Source organism: Gopherus evgoodei, chromosome 3 (assembly GCF_007399415.2).
Source record: "Gopherus evgoodei ecotype Sinaloan lineage chromosome 3, rGopEvg1_v1.p, whole genome shotgun sequence".
Classification (NCBI taxonomy): Eukaryota; Metazoa; Chordata; order Testudines; family Testudinidae; genus Gopherus; species Gopherus evgoodei.
Genome location: NC_044324.1, coordinates 54,045,894 through 54,071,232, shown reverse-complemented (window position 1 = coordinate 54,071,232; position 25,339 = coordinate 54,045,894). Strand labels below are relative to the sequence as shown.

The 25,339-nt window shown below is 46.0% G+C and overlaps 1 protein-coding gene across 3 annotated transcripts in view; it reads right to left on the bottom strand.

The window, feature by feature from the left end:
* The window catches only part of MCPH1 (microcephalin 1), a 203,078-nt gene that overhangs the window by 138,979 nt on the left and 38,760 nt on the right, over window positions 1–25,339 (bottom strand). For all 3 annotated transcript variants that reach the window (XM_030555569.1, XM_030555568.1, XM_030555570.1), the window contains 2 exons: window positions 22,592–22,704; window positions 33–70 (listed from right to left, as the gene is read on the bottom strand). In XM_030555569.1, the coding sequence (XP_030411429.1) occupies window positions 33–70; window positions 22,592–22,704 (151 nt within the window). The remainder of the gene's footprint in view (window positions 1–32; window positions 71–22,591; window positions 22,705–25,339) is intronic.

The window sequence follows — 25,339 nt, the reverse complement described above, 5'->3', positions numbered from 1 at the left end:
AATAGAAAGACACAAAAATATCTAGTACTTACTCAGAGGACATGCTTGTCATGACTAATGTTCTTGTTGGCTAGAGATTTAAAAAAGGAAGAACAAGAAAACAAAGTCAAAAATATGAAAAACTTTTTCCCACAGAAACTAAGTTATAAGAGATTCCAGTAAAGACACAAAGTAAATCAGGATTAAGACACTAGTTTGTAGGCCTGCTGCATGTTGCAGGAAATAAGAACTCTGAACAGATTACATGTCACATGATTCCAAGGACAGTGATGTTCAGGCATATCACAAGTGATGCACTTCGGCATCAGGGAAGGCAATCGCTATACACGGCACAAACACTTTCTGCCATCTGCCCTTCTCTGAAGCATAACCAAATGCTCCAATGGCACCATCCAAACATGTTAATAATCAATTAAATGGACAAAAAAATATTTATTGGGGGAAAACTTAGAATCTATTATAAAAGGAGGACTAGAGCCTCGGAATCCGCTTATAACAACCATTTGTTAAGATACACGTGTAAAATAACCAATGTGGTGCCTGGGCAAGAGATGATGCAAACAAGATGGTTCTGTAATACTAGTTTCAGCTGGTGATAATGATTAATACTTCAAATTAGTTTATAAAAACTTCAGTCCAATGCCACTGTACAGGTACCATACTTTGAGTTACGCCTTCGAGCTGGTAACCAATCATTAGAAGAAAATTAGGTATATTACCAAGATACAGAATATATTCATTCTCTTAGCAAATCTGTTTTCATTTAACATAGAAAATTGTGGCAAAGTACTTATTCATCTTTCTGAAGCATATATATTGCATATAGCTTCAACCGGTCTACTTTAGAAACAGATATACCTAAAATAAGTCTTCCAAAAAACTGAAGGCAAGCAGGTCTGCTCAGTACTATATTATTACATATACTATCCACAGGAACAAAAAGGTATGTAAGGTTTGTTTGAAAATATTTGTATGATTCCTATAGTGTTTTAAATAAATCTGTGCTCTAGTTTTCCTGCAAATCTATTGATTCACAGCAGGTCCACATAGTCTCTCTTCTACTGTTTCCCCATGCCATGTCACAACCCCAAGTTTGCTGACCTCTTCCCCATAACTATTTTCCTTTGAATCATGTACATAGTTGAGAATGCCTAAGATACTGTAAATCAGCTTAAAGCTTGTAGCACAGGCTCAAGAGGTGGCTGAACGCCTCACTGCATCTTGCTTATTAATGAATCACAATTAGAGAAAGAACAGACCCACAGTATAAACTCTCCTACCAATGCAGAATTATTCTCCATTGTATAGTCAAGTAATATAAGAAAAGGAGAGTTCCTTGGAATTATTTTACAAGACTAACGGCTTTTACTTTGCAGCAAGAATGCGTATTCATTCTTTGACGTGAATGGGCTTTAAATAAATAATTTGGCTTCAGATTATAGTGAGTTATAACTATCAATGGTGTAAATACACTCACATTTTTCCCTTTGCTTAAATGCTTTGTTCCTATCCTGCGATAATTAGTACGTTATTTTTTAAAGAAATGGGATAAGGACATAGAAAAGCCAATAAAAGACAGTTTTCAGAGTTTGAAATAGACAATAAAAACTTAAAGAAAACTCAAAAGAAGAGAGACCAACCACAGTTCAGCTTTTGGGAAATAAATACACGAACATAGAAATAGAATTTTTAGAAATGTATATATCTGTACATTCAATTTGCGAATAACTGGAGGATGAAGGGGTGATCACTAGCAGCCAGCATGGATTTACTAAGAACAACTCATGCCAAACTAGCTTGATTTCCTTCTTTGACAAGGTAACTGGTTTGGTGGATAGGAAGAATGTGGTGGGCATAATATATCTGGATTTAAGCAAGGCTTTTGACACAGTCCTACATAACATTCTGATAAACAAGCTGGAGAAATGTGGGCTCGATGGAACTACCATTGAGTGGATACATAATGGGTTACACAACCTCAAACAAAGAGTCACTGTTAATGGAATGATTACTCCTGGGGGAATTCTGTGACACTGACAGGGATGCAAAGCGAAGCTGCAAGAGCAGCCATGCACCGCTCCCTAACAGTGCAGTTACATCATTTCAGGCACCTTGAGCAGCCAGCGGAGAGGTAAATCACCATGAGGCTGGGGACACCTCATCCAGTGTCTCCTACCCTGCGCAGGGATCAGCTGCTAGTCCCGGCTGGGCTGGAGGCAGGAGAGGACAGGACTTCCTCTTCCCCTGCAAGGAATATCTGGGGCTGTGTCAGACCCATCTCCAGAAACCTTCTCCAGCTGCAGGAAGCTCAGGATCCTCCTCTGCTTCCTACCCCTATCGCTCCTCAGCCACCAGGGGGAGGGGGAGGTCACTGTGCAGGGAGCTGCTTCCCCATCCACCCAACCTCTGTGCTTCTGGACTTCTCATATCCCAATACTCCAGCCAAGCCTCACCCTATACACCCAGAACTCCCCTAGCCCTCCATACCTGAACCCCACCCCACTGAACCTCAAACTCTGCATCTAGAGCCCCCCTGCACCCAGACTTTCTGCCTTTGGACCCCAGCCCCTGCACCCAGACCACCCCTTCCCCGAGCTCTCTGCACTCAAACCCCTACCCTGATGTGCCTCAGCTCCCTGCACCGCCCTGAGCCCCCACATGCAGAGCCCCAAGCCAGACCCCCAACTACCAGCACCCAGACCCCTCTGCTGAGCCCCAACCACTGTCATCTGCAAGCCCCTGCAGAGTCCCATTGCCCCTGCACCTGGAACCCCCACAACAAGCCTCTGTGCATCCAGATCCCCCCACACCTAGACCTCCCACTGAACCGCCTGCACCCAGATTGTCCCACACCGAATCCTCTCACCCTACATTTGGATCCCCCCACACTGAGCCCCTTCCACACTTGGATCCTGCCTGATTGAGCCTGCCTGCTCCACACCTGGTGTAGAGGGGCAGGGCCCCAGGGTTTTTCTGGGACAGGCCTAGACATTGTGCTGTGTCATGGTTGGGTGCAGCCTCACTACTAAATCTGTGTCCCCGGGGTGGAGCGTGGGGAGGCTGAAGGGTGATCTCCCACCTTCGTACAGCCAGTGGCCTGTGCTACCTGCTGCCATGCTGGAACCTCTGCGTTTATTTATTGACAAATAAAGCTTGCAGAGTTTTGTTGAATTTTAAAATATTGTGCGCAGATTTTTTAATTTTTTGGCACAGAATGCCTTCAGGAGTAAATGATGGCAATTTGGAAAGAGGTCTCAAGTGGGGTTCCCTGGGGATCAGTTCTGGATTTGGTGTATTTAACATCTTTATTAGTGATCTGGATGTAGGAATAGAGAGCATACTGATCAAATTTGCAGATGACACAAAGCTGCAAACACTTTGGAGGATAGAGCTAAAATTCAGAGGGATCTTGATATATTGGAGAAATGGCCTACAGATGACAAAATGAACTTCAATAAAGCCAAATGTAAGATGCTACACTTAGGGAAGAAAAACCAAATGCACAAATACAGAATGGGGGATAACTAAGAAGGATCTGGGAGTTGTAGAGGATCACAACCTCAGTATGAGTCAACAGTGCGATGCTGCTGCAAAAAAAGCAAATGCAATTTTGGGTTGCATTAACAGAGGCATAGCATGTAAATCACGGGAGGTGATAACACCGCTCTACTTGGCACCGGTTAGGCTTCAGCTAGAGTACAGTGTCCAATTTCGGTCACCGATTTAGAGAAACTAGAAAAGATCCAGAGGCAAGCAACAAAGATGGGATGGATGCAAGTCATATGAGCAAAGGTTGAAGGAACTGAGTATGTTTAGTTTGGAAAGAGGAGATTAAAGGAGGACATGATAGTGGTCTTCAAATACTCAAAAGGCTGCCATTAAAAAGATGAAGAAAAGTTGTTCTCTTGCCACAGAGCACATAACAAGAGGCAATGAGATCAAACTACAGTATAGGAGATTTAAATTAAATCTCAGAAAAAAAATCCTAACTATAAGAACAGTAGGACAATAGAACAGACTGCCTAGGGAAGTCATGGAAGCTCTTTCATTGCAGGTTTTCAAAAAGAGGTTGGATAGCCATCCATCTTGCATGGTTTAGATACAACAAAACCTGCATCTTGGTAAGAGATTAGATTAAACTGACTCTTGCATCTCTTCTGACTTTATGCTTGTATGATTCTACACATATACAGAATGAAGACAAAAAAAGTGTGTGTGTTGAAAACACAAGCACTAGCCACAACTAGTCTAGCCACAGCTATGAAAAATACTTTTGAAAAGATTTATATTTATTATACCTGAGATTTAGGAAACATTGCTGTAAGTTACACAGACATTTGATAATAGTTCAAAAATAAGCAATTATAGAATACAAAAGAAATTAAACAATCAGTCAAGTATAGAGGAATAAAAAAGTAAAAAAAAAAAGAAAAACAGTACAAAAAGTGAGGTGGTATGCTGAAATGATGGTGATAAATAGGAGCCATATCTCAAGATTAGCCAATGTGAAAAACTATGAACTCAATCCTGCTGCACTTTAACTAGAAGCGTACAATGCATCTTATCAAACACTTAATTTGCTAATGGTAGCACCTGCTGATTATGTCTGTACTTACTGCTATCCTAAGGACTGGAAAGAAGATTTTTATTTACTTATCTAAGATAGTTAAATTTCATTCTTTTCTTAGCCAAAAGATTTTCCACTTTATTTTTGCCAAATTCACATAAGCTGTTAGTGTTAATAGCTCTTGGAATCTTCACCAGCTTAATACAATTTCCTAAAAAAATAAATCCAACTTCTGGACTTTTCATTTTCATATTAGGCATTCAAATACATCCTTCCAATAAAACCCTGGATCCAGGTGATATGGTCTTGTTTATTACCAGCACGGGGCGTATTCCTATGGGCAGTGTCACGGAAGCCATTAGAGGAATATGAAGGTAGTGGCACAGTCAATAGTTAGATTGTATATCTGTAAAATACTAGGAGTCAGGATTCACTTTGGCCACTGTACACCCAGGGCAAAGGCTGGGGCCATGTAAAGAAGCCCCCATAAGCCACATATCTAGCTATGAAAGGATTGACCCAGCACAGGCACTGCAAAAGTGCCATAGTGGGTGTATTGGGGCAGAGGTGGGGGCGACAGAAACTTATGGGGGGTAGGGCCCCAGCATGACATGCTGCAGAGATCCCAGGCAGCACTCTGGCACATAGCACAGCCCAGGGAAGCTGCTGTAACTTAGGGGCTGTCTAAGTTACACTGAGGCCTCTTCAGCCCGCAGAGGCTCAGGGCTGGGAGACCACAAAGATAGCTTTAAAAGACTACAGTTCCCCACCCTATTCCTGCCACCTGGGTAGCAAATCTCATCCTATATATTTATATTACTGTGGGTTGTCTCAGCACAAACTCAATACTTTGGTATTGACAGTATTAACAGTCAGGCTCTGAACATTGCTGAACTTGCAATCAAAGATATGCTACCCCAAATGTACCACAAAAGCTGCCTAACTGAAGGTCAATACACAGAGTTGAAGTACAGCCCTCATGCAGCTGCTTCTCAAGCCTAGAAACTGAGATATTGGCTGCAGCCTCTAGTGACAAATATTCAGGTATAAATACTGCTGGATCCAACAGCCTGTCCTGACATCACTCCCTTTAAAGTCAGCCTTGTGAGGCCATCAGAGAACCTCTGGGCCACACAGAATAGGTACAGTGACCAGTTGGTGTGAATGCTCTGTTAGTAGCTTCTCTTTTAAAATGTCTACAATGAGGTTTAAGGAACAAGTCCATATGCAAACTATGAACTGCAAACTATGGGGTGAATTTCACTCCCAATGAACAGTTATTCCCTCTTCATTCAAAAGTGCATATTTCTGCAAGCTAGGGGTCATCTATTAAGCAGACATGTACCCTATTGCTTCAATAGGACAACCCATGTGTTTTAAGACGGTTGTCCGGTAGAAAACTGAGCCAAACTATGTTTTAATTTTTAGTTCTACATTTTTCAAATTAATTGCTTTTACTCCCTTTTGCCCCTTTATATACACTATCTACACTATGTGTGTCTGGTTTATTTTACATTGTGCTTTTATCGTAAAACATGTTTTGAATTAGCAGTTTCTTTTCTAAATGGTAAAAACACATCTGGGGAGCATCACTGAGTTTCTAATGTACATTTATACCAGAATTATTGCTAATAAAACACTGGAAAAGGTGGCATTAGGCAAACTGACCCTTTTTATTTATCATTCATCTGTGATTCCTAAAGATCTTCACATTTGCAGTCTAAAACAGAACACATTTTTCCCAAATGACACAAAGTCTGGAATACATGCTGTGGTATAAATTAGACACCTATAGGACCTTTACATGATTTCTGCTTTTTCTTTAAGTCTCTCTCATAAATACAGTTGCATTAAATATTTCATTTTAGAGTCTGCCAACAAGAATATTTTTTCCAAGCCACATGAAATATAAACCATGTATTTCAATACCTCTCAAAGGAAACAGCATTTATAAATCCTCCCAGTACTTAAAAACAATGTCATATTTCCTGTATGTTAACTGACCTATACTGCAAAGAGACACACCCAGCCTCCAAATTTGTTCTCTGACTGCTAAATAAAATGCATCCATGATAAAAATTTGCTTGGAACAATCATATTCTACATTTGTTCCTAGCTAAGTTCTGGATGTAAGGTCTGAGGAAGTTAGGCATCTCATCCTCACAGGCCAAGTGGAATTTGCCCAAGCAACATATGCCACCTATTTAATATGCATTACTTTGTCCAGATATTCCCCTACTGGCTGTACCACTAAATCTGGAGAAAGCCAGAACCTAGAGTGGAATTATTTCAGTGACAAAGGAAATAGGACCACAAGTGCTTTTTATCTACTCAACCAGATGAGAAAGCCAGGTAAAAGAACTGAACTTTCCATATTTGCAAAAAAACCAGGAGTACTTGTGGCACCTTAGAGACTAACAAATTTATTTGAGATTAAGCTATCGTAGGCTACAGCCCACTTCATTGGATGCATAGAATGGAACATATAGTAAGAAATATACATACATATAGAGAACATGAAGAGGTGGAAGTTGCCATACCAACTCTAAAAGGCTAATTAATTAAGATGAACTATTATCAGCGGGAGAATAAAAGGTTTGTAGTGATAATCAAGATGGCCCATAAAAAGGTCTGAGGATACTTAACATGGGGAAATAGATTTAATTTGTGTAATGACTCAGCCACTCCTAGTCTCTATTCATGCCAAAGTTAATGGTATCTAGTTTGCATATTAATTCAAGTTCAGCAGTTTCTTGTTGGAGTCTGTTTTTGACGCTTTTCTTCTTACAAAATTGCCACTTTTAAGTCTGTTACTGAATGACCACAGAGGCAGGGGAGGGAAAACTTTTTGGCCTGAGGGCCACATCGGGTTTAGGAAATTGTATGGGAGGCCAGTCAGGGGAGGTTGTGACTCCCCAAACAGCCAGGCGTGGCCCGGCCTGGCCCCCTATCTGACCCCCCCTGCTTCTCACCCCCCGACAGCCCTCCCCTGGACTCCTGCCCCATTCAACACCTCCTGTTCCCTGACGGCCCCCCCGAAACCCCTGTGCCATCCAACCCACCCTGCTCCCTGTCTCCTGACAGCCCCCAGAACATCCACCCCTGACTGCACCCCGCTACCCCATCCAACCCCTCTTCTCATTCCCGACTGCCCCCTCAGGAACCCTGTCCCCATTCAACCCCTGTTCCCTACCCTCTGACCGCCCCGACCTCTATCCACCTCCCTGATCACCACCCCGAAATCCCCTGCCCTCTAGCCAACCCCCGCTGCTCGGCGCACCAGTGGCTAGCAGTGCTACAGCCGCACCACCCGGCTGGAGCCAGCCATGCGCAGCAGCACCGAGCACCGGGTCAGAGGGGCCCTACAGCTGCGCTGCCCCAGAAGCTCGCAGCCCCGCCACCAAGAGCATTGCACTGGTGGCGCAGGGAGCTGAGGCTGAAGGGGAGGAGGAAAAGTAAGGGAGGGGTTGGGGGCTAGCCTCCTGGACCAGGAGCTCAAGGGGCAGGCAGAAGGGTCCCCAGGGCCAGATGTGGCCCACAGGCCGTAGTTTGCCCACCTCCTTGCCTAGGGTTTGGCCAGGAAATCATTCCTAGTGGTGATCACAGACTAGTTAACTAGTTTGGATTTGTCAAGTCCATTTAAAGGCAAAACAGAGTGCAAGGACAATATTCCATTTGTTTAGGGATGCCCTATGCCATCTCCTCTAGGTCATGTGTTTGCCTTAGAATCATAGAGTATTAGGGTTAGAAGAGACCTCAGGAAGTCATCTAGTCCAATCCCCTGCTCAAAGCAGAACCAAAACCAACTAAATTATCCTAGTCATGGCTTTGTCAAGCCTAACCTTAAAAACCTCTAAGGATGGAGATTCCACCACCTACCTAGGTAACTCTTTCCAGTGCTTCAATACCCTCCTAGTGAAAACGTTTTTCCTAATATCCAACCTAAACCTCGCCCACTGCAACTTGAGAGCATTGCTTCTTGTTCTGTCATCTACCACCACTGAGAACAGCTTAGCTCCATCCTCTTTGGAAACCCCTCCTTCAGGTAGTTGAAGGCTACAATCAAATCCCCTCTCACTCTTCTCTTCCACAGACTAAATAACCCCAGGTCCCTCAGCCTCTCTTCGTAAGTCATGTGCCGTACCCCCCTAATTATTTTTGCTGCCCTCAGCTGGAATCTCTTCAATTTGTCCATATCCCTTCTGCAGTGGGGGGTCCAAAACTGGATGCAATACTCCAGGTGTGATCTCATCAGTGCCAAATAGAGGTGAATAATCACTTCTCTTGATTTACTGACAATGCTCCTGCTAATACAGCCCAATATGCTGTTGGCCCTCTTGGTAACAAGGGCACGCTGCTGACTCATATCCAACCCAGGCTCTGTTTACTTGCAAACCTTCCTAAGTAGTGTGGACCAGCCTTGGAAAAATGGAGGCTAGAGTCTCACAGGACATGTGAACATGTCACCTGATACTGGAATCTATATTAAACCTGTTGCTTTTCCATTTAGAAGGAGGGATGAGGACCCAGAGAGAAAAAAAATTCCCACCTTGTACCAAAGCTATAAAAGGAGTTGGAACAGAACAAAGGGGGCTGCCAGTCATGAGAACTTCCCTAGTTACCACCTGAGCTCGAACTAACAAGGACTGTACCAGGAGAAAGGATTGGTCCCAGACTAGGAAGGAGTCTAGTCTGTGAAAGAAACTTATTGGAACATCTCTAAAGGTGAGATTTACCTGTTCAGTTACTTAATGTATTAGGCTTAGACTTGCGTGGTTTTGTTTTAATTTTGCTTGATAACTTACTTAGTTCTGTCTGTTATTACTTGAAACTACTTATATCCTACTTTTTATACTTAATAAAATCACTTTTGTTTATTAATGAACCCAGAGTAAGTGACTAATACCTGGGGGAGTAAACAGCTGTGCATATCTACCTATCTATGTTATAGAGGACGGACAATTTATGTGTTTACCCTGTATAAGCTTTATACAGAATAAAACAGATTTATTTGGGGTTTGGATCCCATTGGGAACTCTGTGTCTGGGTGCTGGAGATAGGTGACCTGCTGAGCAGTTTTTGGTTAAAGTCTGCAGCTTTGGGGGCATGGACCAGACCTGGGTCTGTGTTGCAGCAGGCTAGTTGAGCCAGACACACAAGACAGGGTTCTGGAAGTCCCAAGCAGGCAGGGGAAAAGGGCTCATAGGTAATTCCAGCACATCAGGTGAGTGTCCCAAGGGGGTCTCTGTGATCGAATCCGTAACAGCCGTTTATGCTCCTACAGCAACAATTTCAATTAAAAAGTTAGCGCAACTATGACTGGAGCCATACAGAAAAAATCCACCTGCAACCATTAGTTTAATTGTTTGAACATAGGAGGTTTAGTTTCCTGGTCCCTTGACAGCTGAATCTGTCCGACTGGCTTGATTAACTTGATAGTTTGGTGGTTTTGAGTCAATACACCACCACCACCACTATAGGAATGTGCTTTATAAATATAAAAAATGAAATTTAAAATCTGACATAAAGCCACTGTTTGTGTGTGTCAACAGCTTCAGCTTTAAAGTTGGTTTCTCCCTCTGTTGGAGTTTGCACCCCTATGAATATTAATATTTCTTCACCTATCCCCAACAACGGCTACACCTTATGTTAAAAAGCTAGTCAAATGTAGCAGTTTGCACTGAGGCAAAACTGGCACTGATTGCAAAGCTAATGAATCTGCAGCATCAAGCACCTTTTATGTTTTCTGTAATGAAGAGAGGCCCAACTATTTAAATAAGTGTAATACACAAAATAAGGAACATAAATCTTAACAGATTCTCTTCAACCTACAGTATGAATCCATAAAGAAGTGGTTAATTTAAATGAATAAAGACATAAAAATACAAATTAATTCACTTAATAAAAGTGTTTATTGGTAATACAAAAATTATGTCAATTGCTAATGAAATGGAAAAAGGAAATCTCCTGTTCAGAGTGATTTACAATAATCTTCAAGAGCTGTATGGATATCATTTAGATTGCAGTTCCGTAAACTAGACTATTTCCAACATACAGAATTACGCTAGATATCAGTTAGCTTACAAAGGATATTCATTTTCCAAAAGTTAAATATCCCAAATGGGAGGATCTCATCAGCAGTAGCTTTTCCTCTTGGTAGTTTTCATGCCAAAAGGTTCAGTTTTACACTGACTCATCACCAAAGCAGCTGCAGCGCATTGAATTGCTTTGGTTTTCTGGCATGCTAATTACAACCTCAAAATAACAATTAGGTACCCAACAACAGTAACTAAACTCTCAGTTGTTTACCATAGAGGCTACATTCTACAATCGATCTTTGTGCAAGCCTCCACTGATATCGGTGTGAGTTCTACTGTAAATTAAGGATATTAATGTCGCCTGTAAGTTTATATTTATGATCCAGGAAATAAAGTAAAGAATTTACCCCCTCTGTAGAAGTCGTAAGGCACCCTGGGATAGGTGGTAAAAAAGCAAACAAGCTGATAAGTGTATTAATGTCTTAAAGTGGTAAACAGCGGTAAGATGATTGTATACAGGAATTTTGCTGGGAATGGGATACCTCTACAGACCAGTGGTTCTCAACCAGGTGTCCGAGGCTCCCTTGGGGGCCATGAGCAGGTTTGAGGGGAGCCACCAAGCAGGGCCAGCATTAGACTTGCTGGGGCCCAGGGTAGAAAGCTGAAAGCCCACCACATGGGGCTGAGGTCCAGGGCCCTGAGCCCCACCACCTGGGGCTGCAGCCGAAGCCTGAGCAATGTAGTTTTGCAGGGGCCCCTCTGCAATAGGGCCCCAAGCAATTGCCCTGCTTGCTACCTCTTAACGCTAGCCCTGGCTTTTATATGCAGAGAATCAGTTATTGTGGCACAGGTGGGCTGTGGAGTTTTTATAGCATGTTGGTGGGGGGGGGCTCAAAATAAATAGGTTGAGAACTCCTACTATAGACTATACCTATAGTATTTCTGAAAAAGACGGTTACTCACCTTTGTAACTGTTGTTCTTCGAGATGTGTTGCTCATATCCATTCCAGTTAGGTGTGTGCGCGCCACGTGCACGTTCGGAGAAACTTTTACCCTAGCAACCCTGGCGGGTTGGCTGGGTGCCCCCTGGAGTGGTGCCGCTATGGCGCCCAATATATATCCCAGCCGACCCGGCCACCCTTCAGTGCCTTCTTGCCGGCTACTCCGACAGTGGGGAAGGAGGGTGGGTTTGGAATGGATATGAGCAACACATCTCGAAGAACAACAGTTACAAAGGTGAGTAACCGTCTTTTCTTCTTCGAGTGATTGCTCATATCCATTCCAGTTAGGTGATTCCCAAGCCTTACCGAGGCGGAGGGGTCGGAGCGAGATGTGGCGGTATTTAGAACTGCTACGCCAAAGGCCGCATCATCTCTTGATTGTCGGACTAGTGCATAGTGTGCGGTGAATGTGTGGACCGATGACCAGGTCGCTGCATGGCATATCTCCTGGATAGGCACTTGCGCCAGGAAGGCTGCCGACGATGCCTGAGCTCTTGTGGAATGTGCCATGAGGTGGCCAGAGGGGACACGAGCTAGATCATAGCATGCACGAATGCATGCAGTCACCCAGGAGGAAATCCTCTGGGAGGAAATTGGTAGACCCCTCATCGTTCTGCGACCGCCACGAACAGCTGAGGAGACTTCCGAAACGGCTTTGTTCGCTCAATATAGAAAGCGAGTGCCCTGCATACATCTAAGGAGTGTAGCTGCTGTTCCCTCCGAGAAGAGTGGGGCTTAGGGAAGAAGACCGGGAGGAAGATGTCCTGGTTGGTATGGAAGGCAGACACAACCTTAGGGAGGAACGCCGGGTGGGGTCGCAGGTGTACCTTATCTTTATGGAAAACGGTGTAGGGCGGGTCCACTGTAAGAGCTCTCAGCTCGGAGACCCGCCTGGCCGATGTAATGGCCACCAGGAAGGCCGTCTTCCATGACAGGTACAGGAGCGAGCAAGTTGCCAGTGGCTCAAATGGTGGAAGCGTGAGCCTGTTTAGGACCAAGTTAAGGTCCCAGGTAGGAGCAGGGCGGCGTATGGGGGGATAGAGATGCTCCAGGCCTTTAACGAATCTAGCGACTAGGGGGTCGGAGAATACGGAGCGGCCACCTTCTCCTGGTCGGAAGGCAGATATGGCCGCTAAGTGTACCTACAAGGAGGATGTCGCTAAGCCCTGCTGCTTCAGGTACCATAGGTAGTCTAGGACCGTGGGAATCGGAGCCTCCGAAGGGGTCACACCCTGAGTAGCGCACCAGCAAGAGAAGAGCTTCCACTTGGCCGTGTACGTTGAGCAGGTGGAAGGCTTCCTGCTGCTAAGGAGGATATGCTGAACCGGTATGGAGCAGGTCAACTCTGCCGTGTTCAGCCATGCAGGAGCCATGCCGTGAGGCGGAGGGCTCGTAGGTCCGGGTGACAGAGCCTGCCGTGATCCTGTGTGATCAGGTCCGGGTGGAGAGGGAGGGGGATCGGATGGCCCACGGACAGATCCAGCAAGGCGGTGAACCAATGCTGTCTGGGCCACGCAGGTGCGATCAGGATTAGATGCGCTTTGTCCCTGCGGAGTTTCAACAGGACTTTGTGCACCAGAGGAAACAGCGGGAAGGCATACAATAGGTGGTGGGTCCATGGCAGGAGGAATGCGTCCGTGATCGACCTGGGAGAGAGACCTTGAAAGGAGCAAAACTCCTGGCACTTCCTGTTGGACCTGGTCGTGAATAGGTCTATGCGGGGAAATCCCCACTTCTGGGGTAGGGAATGGATGACATCTGGCCTGATCGACCATTCGTGACATAGGAAGGATCGGCTGAGTCTGTCCGCCAGTGCGTTCCTGATCCCTGGGAGGAAGGATGCCACAAGATCTATCGACTGGGCTATGCAGAAGTCCCAGAGTCGAATGGCTTCCTGACATAGGGGAGACGAACGGGTTCCCCCTTGTTTGTTGATGTAGTACATGGCCGTTGTGTTGTCCGTGAATACAGAAACACAACGGCCGTGCAGGTGTTGTTGGAACGCCTGGCACGCGAGGCGGACTGCCCTCAACTCCCGGACATTTATGTGGAGTGACAACTCTTGGGACGACCATAGGCCCTGGGTACGTAGGTCCCCTAGGTGGGCCCCCCACCCCAGGGATGATGCATCGGTTGTTAGAGTCATCGACGGTGGCTGTGGGTGGAACGGCATCCCCGCGCATACTAGGGATGGGGTTAGCCACCAGTCGAGGGAGCGGAGGGGACTGTCACCAATACGTCTAGGTGGTCCTTGCCTGGGCAGAATACCGAATGAAGCCACGTTTGGAAGGGTCTCATTTGGCGCCTGGCATACTTGTCACATAAGTACGTGCGGCCATATGCCCCAGTAGTGCGAGACAGGTGCGAGCTGAGGTGATTGTGGAGGCCTGCAAGCTCCGTATGATCAAGACAATAGTCTGGAAGCTAGGCTGAGGCAAGTAAGCCCTGGCTTGAGTAGAGTCCAGGGTCGCGCCTATGAAGTCCAAGTCTGTGTGGGGACCAGGGTGGATTTCTCGGCATTGAGAAGCAGTCCTAGCTGGGAGAAGAGGTTCGTAACCACCTCGACATGTTGCCGCACCTGCGACTGGGAGGACCCCTTTAGAAGCCAGTCGTCGAGGTACGGAAACACGTGGATTTGCCGCCGACGTAGGTGGGCGGCCACGACAGCCATGCACTTGGTAAACACCCTCGGGGCCGTGGAGAGGCCGAAGGGTAGGACTGCGAATTGGAAGTGCTGATGTCTGACTGTGAAACGAAGGTACTTCCTGTGCGGTGGAAAGACGGCAATATGGAAGTATGCGTCCTTCATGTCGAAGGCGGCATACCAGTCTCCAGGATCCAGGGATGGGATTATGGTTCCCAGGGAGATCATGCAGAACTTCAACTTGAGCATCCATTTGTTGAGGCCTCGCAGGTCTAGGATGGGTCCGAGACCTCCCTTGGACTTGGGAATCAGAAAATATCGGGAGTAGAATCCCTTTCCTCTCTTGTCTAGAGGTACCTCCTCTATAGCTCCTGCTGCGAGGAGAGAACGAATCTCCTGCAGGAGGGTTTGCTCGTGAGAGGGGTCCCTGAAGAGGGACTGAGAAGGGGGGCGGGAAGGGGGTGAGGAAGCAAATTGTAGGTGGCATCCTTGCTTCACCGTGCGCAGCACCCAACGGTCTGAAGTTAATTGGGACGACGCCGGGAGGAAGTGGGAGAGGCGGTTGGAGAAGGTAGGGGAAGGATCCTGTCTTGAGGCTGGTACGCCGTCCCCGGGCACACCTTCAAAAACCGGATTTGGGGCCCGGTGGTGCCTTGGAGGGCCCTTGGTTTTGGCCTCCCTGGAAGCTCGACTGGCGTATGCGGCCCCCCTGGCCATGCCGTCTACTGAAGTCCAGCCTCTGGCGGAGTGGGAAGTATGGGCGGCGTGCTTGGGGCCTGAAGGGTCTACGCTGGGTGGAAGGTGTATGCATCCCCAGCGAGCGTATGATGACTCGATTGTCCTTCAGGTTTTGCAATTTGGAATCCATTTTGTCCGAGAACAAACCCTTCCCATCAAAGGGTAAGTCCTGGACGGTATATTGCAGTTCCGGGGATAGGGTGGAGGCCTGAAGCCAGGAAATGCGCCTCATGGTGATTCCCGAGGCCAAGGTTCTGGCTGCTGAGTCGGCCGCGTCGAGGGAGGCCTGTAGAGAGGTCCTGGCCACCTTCTTACCCTCCTCCAGGAACGCATTAAATTCCGGGCGTGAGTCCTGGGGTAGGAGCTCGGAGAACTTGCCCACCTCCACCCATATATTGTAGTTATACCGGCCCAACAGGGCCTGTTGGTTGGCCACACGGAGTTGCAAGGCCCCAGCTGAGTACACCTTGCGACCCATGAGGTCCATCCACCTAGCCTCCTTGGATTTGGGGGCTGGTGCCTGCTGGCCATGCCGTTCCCTGTTGTTGACAGACTGAACAACTATGGAGGAGGGTGGACATAGAGGTACTCGTACCCCCGAGAGGGTACCATGTACTTTCTTTCCACTCCCTTATCCATCAGTGGAATAGAGGCTGGAGATTGCCAAAGGTTATCGGCGGTGGACTGGATAGTCTTGATGAATGGGAGGGCTACCCGGGTAGGCGCGTCCGCAGAGAGGATGTTCACTACTGGGTCCTCAACCTCTGGGACCTCCTCCACAGGTAGGCTGATGTTAAGGGCCACTCTGCAGAGGAGGTCCTGGTGGGCCCTGAGGTCTATTGGTGGGGTCCCTGACGCTGAAGACCCAGCCACGGCCTCATCTGGCGAGGAGGATGAGAAGGATACTCCGGGGATGAGGGCATCCTGTGTGGTCTCCTGCTCCTGGACCGGTTCCTGCTCCAGTTGACCCGGGGAGTCTGGTGGCAGTTGTTTTTCCGACTCAACCGCGGGGGGGCAGGAAACCGTGGCCTCTGGCACCAGATGTTCTGAGGTGGCAGAACGGGTCTGGGGCAGGGGGCCACCCTCGGTCTGATGGTATGCCCAGGGTGTCCAAAAACCCCACTGTTGACACCCCACCTCCTGCGGGCGGGGGTCCTGGAACACTCCCAGCGGTACTTCGGGATCCTGGTCCCGGTCGTAGTAGCTACCCGCCTGGGAGGACGCCGACGTGCCTCTGGACGGCCATGGTGGAGCAGCGAAAGTTGGAGCCGAGGTTCCGACAGACCTTACACCTCTGGGTTGCGGTGACCGGCGTCAGTATTGGTGACGGTGCCGAGAGCGAGACCGGGACCTGTGACCAGCTCGGTGCTGGGAGGTCGACCAAGATCTCGAGTCTCTCAGTCTCGACCTGCTTCTGGAGGTGCGGTACCCGCCGCGGTGCCGTGAGCTGGAGCGGTACCGCGAGTACCGGGTTGACGCTCAAGACGTCGATCAGTGCCGGGAGCCTGAACGGTACCGAGGCGATCGGTGCCGGGAGCCTGAACGGTGCCTAGGTGAATGCCGGTGCCGGGAGTCTGACCGGTGCCGCGACCGAGATCGTCGTCGAGAGTGTGAGCGACGTCTCGATGTAGAGCGTCCGCAGGACCGTGATCTGGAGCGGTGCCGGTCTGCTACGCTGACCGAAGCTGGTCTGGTCAGGGCCGGTTTGCCCATTGAATGCAGCACCCGCACCGGCGGTGCCGGGAGTAAGGGCGGTGGCGCATCGGTGATCACAATCAGATCCTTTGCTGCGGCAAACGTCTCTGGGGTAGATGGCGAAGCAGGCTCTACCACGGTGGGCACCGGGGAGCCGCCAGGTGCCGGACTCGACGGCCCTCGTGGGGTTGGAGTCAACGGTGCTGGCCTAGATGGTGCCGCGGCAGGTATCGGTGCCGGGCGGTCCGTCTTTGGCGCAGGCTATGGCTGCGATGTGGATGTTGGCGGGATGATTTGTGCCTTCGCCGTCTTCGACCTCGGGGAGAGGGAGCGGCTTGGAGCCGGTTTCGGTACCGGCAGAGGCCGGTGCCGTGAGTCCTTGGAGGCAGCGCTCGGTGCCGTGGCGGTGCCCTTGCTTACCGGCTGGCTTGTGCTCGGTGCCGAGGGTGGAGGTGTCAGGGCCGCTTCCATAAGGAGCTGTCTTAATCTAATGTCTCGCTCCTTCTTGGTTCTTGGCTTGAAAGACTTGCAAATCAAGCACTTAGCCGATAAGTGTGACTCCCCGAGGCACTTTAAGCAGGAGTCATGGGGGTCTCCAACTGGCATAGGCTTGTGACAAGCCGAGCACTGCTTGAAACCCGATGAGCCGGGCATGAGCTCCGGCTCTGGGTGCGGGGAAGGGGGTGATCCCCGATCCCCTCAAACTATAACTAATAACTACACTATTAACACTAACTAACTGACTGTCTAACTATATACACACACACACACACACACACACACCAATTAACTACAACTACGGTATAACACGATAAGAAAATGAGCTGCTAGGGAGTGTGGAGGTCAGCGAGGCCGCGCTCCACAGTTCCAACGACCGACACGGGCGGTAAGAAGGAACTGAAGTGTGGCCGGGTCGGCTGGGATATATATTGGGCGCCATAGCGGCACCACTCCAGGGGGCGCCCAGCCGACCCGCCAGGGTTGCTAGGGTAAAAGTTTCTCCGACGAACATGCACGCGGCGCGCACACACCTAACTGGAATGGATATGAGCAATCACTCGAAGAAGAACGTATAGATTCACAGATAAAGCCAAAAGGATCTACCAAGATCATCTAGTCCAGCGGTTCTCAACCCATGGCCCACGAGCCGCATGTGGAACAATTAGCACACAGCTACAACCCAACTGTGCTCTAAAGGCTGCCGGGCTGCGCACTGGGATCCGGGTTCCTGGCTGCCTGGTGCAGCGGGGTCCGGGCTGCCCAGAACGATGGGGGTCTGGGATTCGGACTACTGGCTAAGCCAGCCCCACAGAGTCCACTCAGAGGCAGGGGTCTGAGATTGGGGCTGCTCTCATACATTTAGCCATGCAACAGCCAAAGCCATCAGGCGCAGCACTGCCAAATTCAGGTGCAAAGGAGTGCCATGGTTCTGAAACAGCCGATCCAGCCAGAGCGGCAGTCACAACAGGGCAGCCACTGAGAGGTCCAGTACTGTGCCAAACCAGGGCTGATGAGGCCAGACCGGGGCTATTAGGATAACCTTTGCTTTGTCCTGTTTGATCTTCACAAGGAGCCTGTGGATTAATGGCACCGGTGGGAAGGCATACATTAGAGCCCACAACTATGGGAGCAAAAAGGCGTCTGATAGGGAGTCCCTGTCGAACCCCCGAATCGAGAAGAATACGTGGCACTTTCTGTTCTGCCAGAACAAGTCCACCCAGGGAGTCTCCCACCTTCGGAAGATCACACCGACCACCTCTGGACGGAGAGATCATTCATGGCGAGATGAGAAGGTTGTGCTGAGGTGATCTGTCACCACATTTCTGGCTCTGGGGAAGTGTGCAGCCGTGAGATGAAGGGCATACTGCACACACAAATCCCAGACGAAAAGCTTCTTGACGAAGGGCTGATAACCAGACTCTGCCTTGCTTGTTGATGTAAAACATTGTGGCCTTGTCCATCAGAATCAGCACCACCTTACCCTTCAGGTAAGGCAGGAAAGCCTGGCAGGCCAGCCTGGCAGGCCAAGCAATCGTCTCAGGACCAACAGCCGTACATACTGAAATTGCCCTGGTGGGCTCCCCAGACAAGGTCCGAGGCATTCGTCAGGTAACAACCCTGGCTGCCAAATTGGCCTCATCCCAGGCCATCCAGAGGAAGCTCCTCGCCACAGTGGTACTCTCCTCCAAAATGGTAGCAAACTCCTGGCCCAGGTCCTCGAGCAGGAAGTCTTTAAACTTCTTTAGGGAGTCCCACAAAACAAAGTTGCATCTGCCCAATGGGGCTTGATGGTTAGACACTCAAAATTGAAGGCTGACTGTCGAATAAACTTTCCTTCTGAAAAGGCCCAGCCTCTTGCCGTCTTTATTTTTGGGAGTGGATCTTGCCTGCCCTTGTCTTTCCCTTTCATTGGCCACAGAAATGACCAGTGATCCCAGTGGCAGGTAGGTATACAAGTATTCAAACCCTTTAGAAGGCATGAAATATCTCTTTTCAGCCCACTTGGAGTTTGGAGAGATAGAGGATGGGGTTTGCCAGAGGGCCTTGGCTATCTTTAGAACCCTTTCGTGCATAGGATATGCAACCTGCGAGGGAGTTGTCACCGGAAGCACATTTAAGTAGGTTGTCCAATTGCTCCATCATTTCCTCCACCTCCGAGCCCAAATTCAAGGCCATCCTTCACAGCAGGGATTGGTGTTCCTTGAAGTCAATGGGTGGGCTGGCCCACCCAGGCCCAGCAACTGCCTCATCTGGCAACAACTGTACCACTAGGGGAGGGGCTGGGGCATTATATTCCTCTTTTGCAGTGGGCACCAGCTCTCTCCCCCAGTGTCGGAGTCTGCTCCGCGCACCGATCCCGGTACTGTCGGTTGCTTCTCTGAAGCAGCAAGGGAAGACTGCTGCGAGAAAGGCACCAGCAACATTGGTGTGCCCCATGCATTCCAATAGGGCCACTGGATTGGCCACTGGCCTTACTGCCATGCCAGCACCGCAACAGCTGAGGTAGTTACCAGGGCCCACTGAGATTGGTGCTGCCTCAGCGAGGGGCTAAAGGCCCGCTCTGACTCTGAAGAGTCCCTTCCGGTGACCAGGGTGGGCCTGTGGACACCTGAGTCTGATGGCTGACTCTCAGTGCGGGGGAGCGGTGCCTTGAATAAAGTGAACAGTGCCTGTCCGAGGACCAGTGTCAGGGACATGGAGACCGGTGCCGCAAGGGTGAGCAGTCCTGTAGCAGCAGGGAACAAGACCTGCATCGTGGCATTGGCTGGCAGGATGACGATCGGTGCTGGGCATACAGATAGCACTAAGGCAAAAAAACTCCAGCAACTGTGCAGGTGGGTGTGCACATACCCTAGAATGCAATGAGCATGAGCAAGCACTTGAAGAAGAATTCAACTCCTTCAGCAGGAATGAAGTATCGCTAGGGTGTGCTGTACCTCTCTGACCAGTTCTAGTATGGCCTCATTGATCAGAAGAACCACCTTACTTACAGAAGGTCCCTGCAATTGCAAGATGTCCAGGCGCCACTGCTGAGGATCCTGCACCTCCTCCAAGGGATCTGCAGGTCATTGGCAACTTTTTTTAATAGCTCCTGGTATTGGCAGTTGTCATCTAGTGGAGAAAGCAGAGGAGTGACCACATCATCCAGGGATGGTGAAAAGGCACCTGTGGGAACCTGTGACATCAGTTGCAGATCTTCCTCCTTGTGGATGGAACTGGCTGGCAAGAGGAAGAAGAGCAGTATGACTCCTGAGAAGAGCCTGGATACCTGCCATAAGAGGTCTCCTCGCCCTGGATCAGAGAGGGGCCTCACTGCCTTCTCCATTAGGTACTTTCTTAGGTGAAGCTCACAGGTTCTGGGTGGGAAGGAGCAACAGATACTGCACTTTGCAGAGATCTACATCTCACCTAGACAGTACAGACATCACTGAGGTTCAGTACTAATGGAGAAGGAGCGAGGGCTGGAGACACAATTCTTGAATCTCAGTTAATACAGTAACAACCTTTTCACTTGTGAGAAAGTATTAAAATCAATCATCATTCAAAATACTTCTTATGGGAGTCCTGACTCTAAACAAACTTTTGAAGGAAAATTAACTATAGTTTCTACTGTTTCCCAGACTGTTTTTACAGGCTAAATATTAACTTGAGCAGATCGCATTTCAAAATGAGTATCTGTAACTACAGTAGCAGGATCAAAAATAGCCTTATACAACTGGAATTCTGCAGAACCACTCTTGGGTTCGATTACACAGGAAGCAATAGCAATTTATGAACTCTTGAAAGCGCCTTGTGAATTCATATTGTGATGAGATTGAATTCTGCTAAAACTGCTTTTATATTGCATTATGTAATATGCTTAATACTAAACCAGGGGTCGGCAACCTTTCAGAAGTGCTGTGCCGAGTCTTCATTTATTCACTCTAATTCAAGGTTTCACGTGCCAGTAATACATTAACATTTTTAGACTTTCTATAAGTCTATAATATATAACTAAACTATTGTGTGTGTAAAGAAAATAAGGTTTTTAAAAAGTTTAAGAAGCTTGATTTAAAATTAAATTAAAATTCAGAGTCCCCCAGACCGGTGGCCAAGACCCGGGCAGTGGGAGTGCCACTGAAAAATCAGCTTGGGTGCCACCTTTGGCATGTGTGCCATAAGTTGCCTACTCCTGTACTAAACAAACAAAAAGTTAAGATAAACAAGGATCCCAAAATAGAGAAGAGCAATGAGATAAAATTGGAACTATTGTATACACTTGTGGTAGTAAATAATTTACACAGACTGAAGATGAATCAGTGACAACAAATCTGATACTGAATCTCAATCATTGCTACTGTAAGTAGTCCTAACAAAGGTTCAATGGTGATATTTTCTGGGGGTGCAATACAGTGCCATATTTTTGTGGCAAACCATGAGATGGTTCTGACTAAATTCTTCAAAATAGTGGACCAGAAATCTCCAAATATAGCAACAGCTGCGATTTCAGCAAGTCAGATTCTCTTTAAAAAGAAAGAACAGTCTGTGAACAGTTAAAAGAATCAAATAGCATAAAGACAGGAAATGAAATCATAATTTCAGCTCAAAGCAACCATTGGTCCATCTAATCCAGCAACCTGCTACTAAGAGTGGCATTTAATTTGGAAGCTCTCTAATAATTGCACCTACTTAATATTTCAATGTAGAAGGAAAATAGGTCTTTTGACCAGCAGATCTCTGAAATTCTTTAGACAGACATCCATTGAAACCCATGAGGTAGTGTTCTATCCTACTTCAGCTGATTTATACTTCATCTCTCTGCATTCTCTTTGGGTGATTTTGTCTGCAAGAAACTTCAGCCATCTTTATCTTCATTCTGTCATGTGGTACATAGTGTGTAAATTTACCTTTATCAGTTATATTTGCTGCTAATCAACTTTAAAATTTACCAAGAACAAGGTTTTTAAAAAGTGAAAAACTAGAAGGATTAAGTGAAAGTAGTTCTATAGTGATGAACACCTTCAAAGTTCTACATTCAAGTCCTTCTTGAACCATAAATTGTTTAGTACTATACAGCACATAGAAGTGAAACCCACTTTGTTTAAAAGGATTCTTCTTCACAATACAACTGCTAAAAATATCACAATTAGTAGTTCTCTGATAAAGAGAAGCTTAAGGCCTGTTTCCAACTCATATTCTAAATACATTGACAATCATATGATGTAGTTCATATATAGACAAGCCTCACTAGAGTAGGCATGTCTAGGCCTTCCTATTCAATATTCACCCAAAATGTAAACAAAAAAATGACAGAAAATTCAATAGATCATTTTGCATTGCATACTGAGGAAAGTTATCTTTTAAAGGTGTTAAAATTATATATTACACATAAAAAAATGGTCTTGACATTGTGTCTGTGTAGACTGACCTTTTTGATTCTCCCAGTTTTCTTTGATGCCCCACTGGGCTTATTCTTGTTTTCATTAAAAACTTCACAAGAGCCATCGCTAGCCTCACATACTGAAATTTCATTTTCAATACCTAGAAACCAAGTGCATCAAAAGTTTAGAACCTTGCAGAGAAAGCAAGGTGCAATCTAGTTTAAAAAAAATTCTAAAAAAAGTTTTCAGAAATCTTTTCACCCACATACCAGCAAATACGACTAAAACATTTTCAAAATATCATTGCATATTAATACTTGTGATGGTTACTTTTCTATTTCACTCAAACTATTACAGTGCATTTACATTCCAATGTTTCTGGTTTAGCCGCACAATTTCTAGTCTCATGCACAGCGGTACAATGATACAGTATGTGGACTTTCAAAACACACAAGGCATTTTTATTTAGAAAAGTATTCAGAATTTCTTTGTATCCACACAAAGCCTAAATTTTGGGACAAAGCACTGATGTTTGAATTTTTCTTTATATGTCAATGTTTATTAGCCTACTTAAAATGAATTGGCAGTCTCAGGCCTATTTTCAAGTCATACCCCCCCAACACAATTGGCACCTTGTCATCAGGTAGAGGGCTAAATGGTCATGGAGACTAGCTACTACTCTAAATATGGCCCTCCATGGAGACTAGCTACTACTCTAAATATGGCCCTCCAGAAAAGGATAAGCATGCACTGTCATTGCCTGTGCTGTATCTGTTCTGTGATTTAATAACTTTCAGTCTCCAGTGCTGTCAAAACCACTTTTGAGAAGGTAATTTGCCTGATTAAGATATATACACTTTGATCAATCTTTTGATAAATGCAGGTTTAATTACTGAAGATTTAACTAGGTCATTATTGCCAATTTAGTTTACTGGAGTCTAGTCTAGGACATTGCACAATTTTTCATTTCAAAATGTTAATGTCTTGTTAAAGAAAGTTTAGTGCACCAGGTATATGAAATTCAACTTTCCCCCAAATAAGCTGATTTTCCATTGTTTTACAGGATAAAATACCAAAGTGTACTAAATCAATATTCATGATTATAACTACATTTAAAACTTGACCAAGCAAAATGAATCATGATTTTTTAAAAAAAATCTTCATGAGTAAAATATAAAAAACTTTCAAATTCTCTATCAACTATCCAAGAACACCCAAGCATTTTAGAAAATGACTTTTTAAAACGACAAAAATATGGAAGTAATTTAAGAACAAAAAAGAAGTGTCCTTTATCCATTATTACTATTTAAATATTTTCAGTTTTAATCTAGTTAAGCATTCTACCCTTTCTTCTATTTAATGTGTGCACCTTACTCATTGATTAGATGGTAAAATCAAAATAGTACATTTCACTTGGATTTAGAGTGTCACATTCTTGTTCTGATGGAACAGAAAAAAGCTGATGAGTTTTAATTCCAACACTGCAGAGTAGTATTTATATAATGAAAATTCTCACTCATTCGTGAAGGCATACACCTTAATATTACATTTCAGGTAAAATCCTTTCATATGCAAAGCTAAAATTGGGATTTAATTTAAATTAAAGTGTCCTTTTAAATGCAGAGTACCAGTTACATAGCTTTAGCATATCCGTTTTATATATATATATATTATTTGAATTAGCTTTGTGCCTATGGGCCCCAATAATAGACTAGGATTCCATCAGGCAAGGCCCTGTATAGAAAACTATAAAACTAGGGCTGTCGATTAGTTGCAGTTAACTCACGCGATTAACTCAAAAAATTAATTGCACTGTTAAACAATAGAATATCAGTTGAAATTTATTCAATATTTTGGATGTTTTTCTACATTTTCAAATATATTGATTTCTATATTTTTAAATATATTGATTTCTATTACAACACAGAATACAAAGTATACAGTGCTCACTTCATATTTTTATTGTAAATATTTTCACTGTAAAAATTATAAACAAAATAAACAGTATTTTTCAATTCATATCGTATCAGCACTGTAGTGAAATCTCTTTCTTGTGAAAGAGTAACTTATAAATCCAGATTTTTTTTTTGTTACGTAACTGCACTCAAAAACAAAACAATGTAAAATTTTAGAGCCTGCAAGTCCACTCAGTCCTACTTCTTATTCAGTCACTCACTAAGACAAACAAGCTTGTTTACATTTACAGGAGATACTGTAAATAAGAAGCAGGGAGCAGTGTCACCTGAGAGTGAGAACAGGCATTCGCATGGCACTTTTGTAGCCGGTGTCACAAGGTATTTACATGCCAGATATGCTAAACATTCATATGCCCCTTCATGCTTCGGCCACCATTCCAGAGGACATGCTTCCATGCTGATGATGCTAGTTAAAAAAATAGTGCATTAATTAAATTTGTGACTCAACTCCTTGAGGGAGAATTGCTCTGTTTTACCTGCATTCTGCATATATTTCATGTTATAGCAGTCTTGGGTGATGACCCAGCACATGCTGTTCATTTTCACAACACTTTCACCACAGTTTTGACAAAATGCAAAGAAGGTACCAATGTGAAATTTCTAAAAATAGCTACAGCACTCAACCCAAGGTTTAAGAATTTGAAGTGCCTTCCAAATTCTGAAAGGGATGGGATGTGGAGCATGCTTTCAGAAGTCTTAAAAGAGCAACACTTTGATGAGGAAACTACAGAACCTGAACCACCAAAAAGAAGAAAATCAACTTGCTGGTGGCATCTGATTCAGATGATGAAAATGAACACACATCGGTCTGCTCTGCTT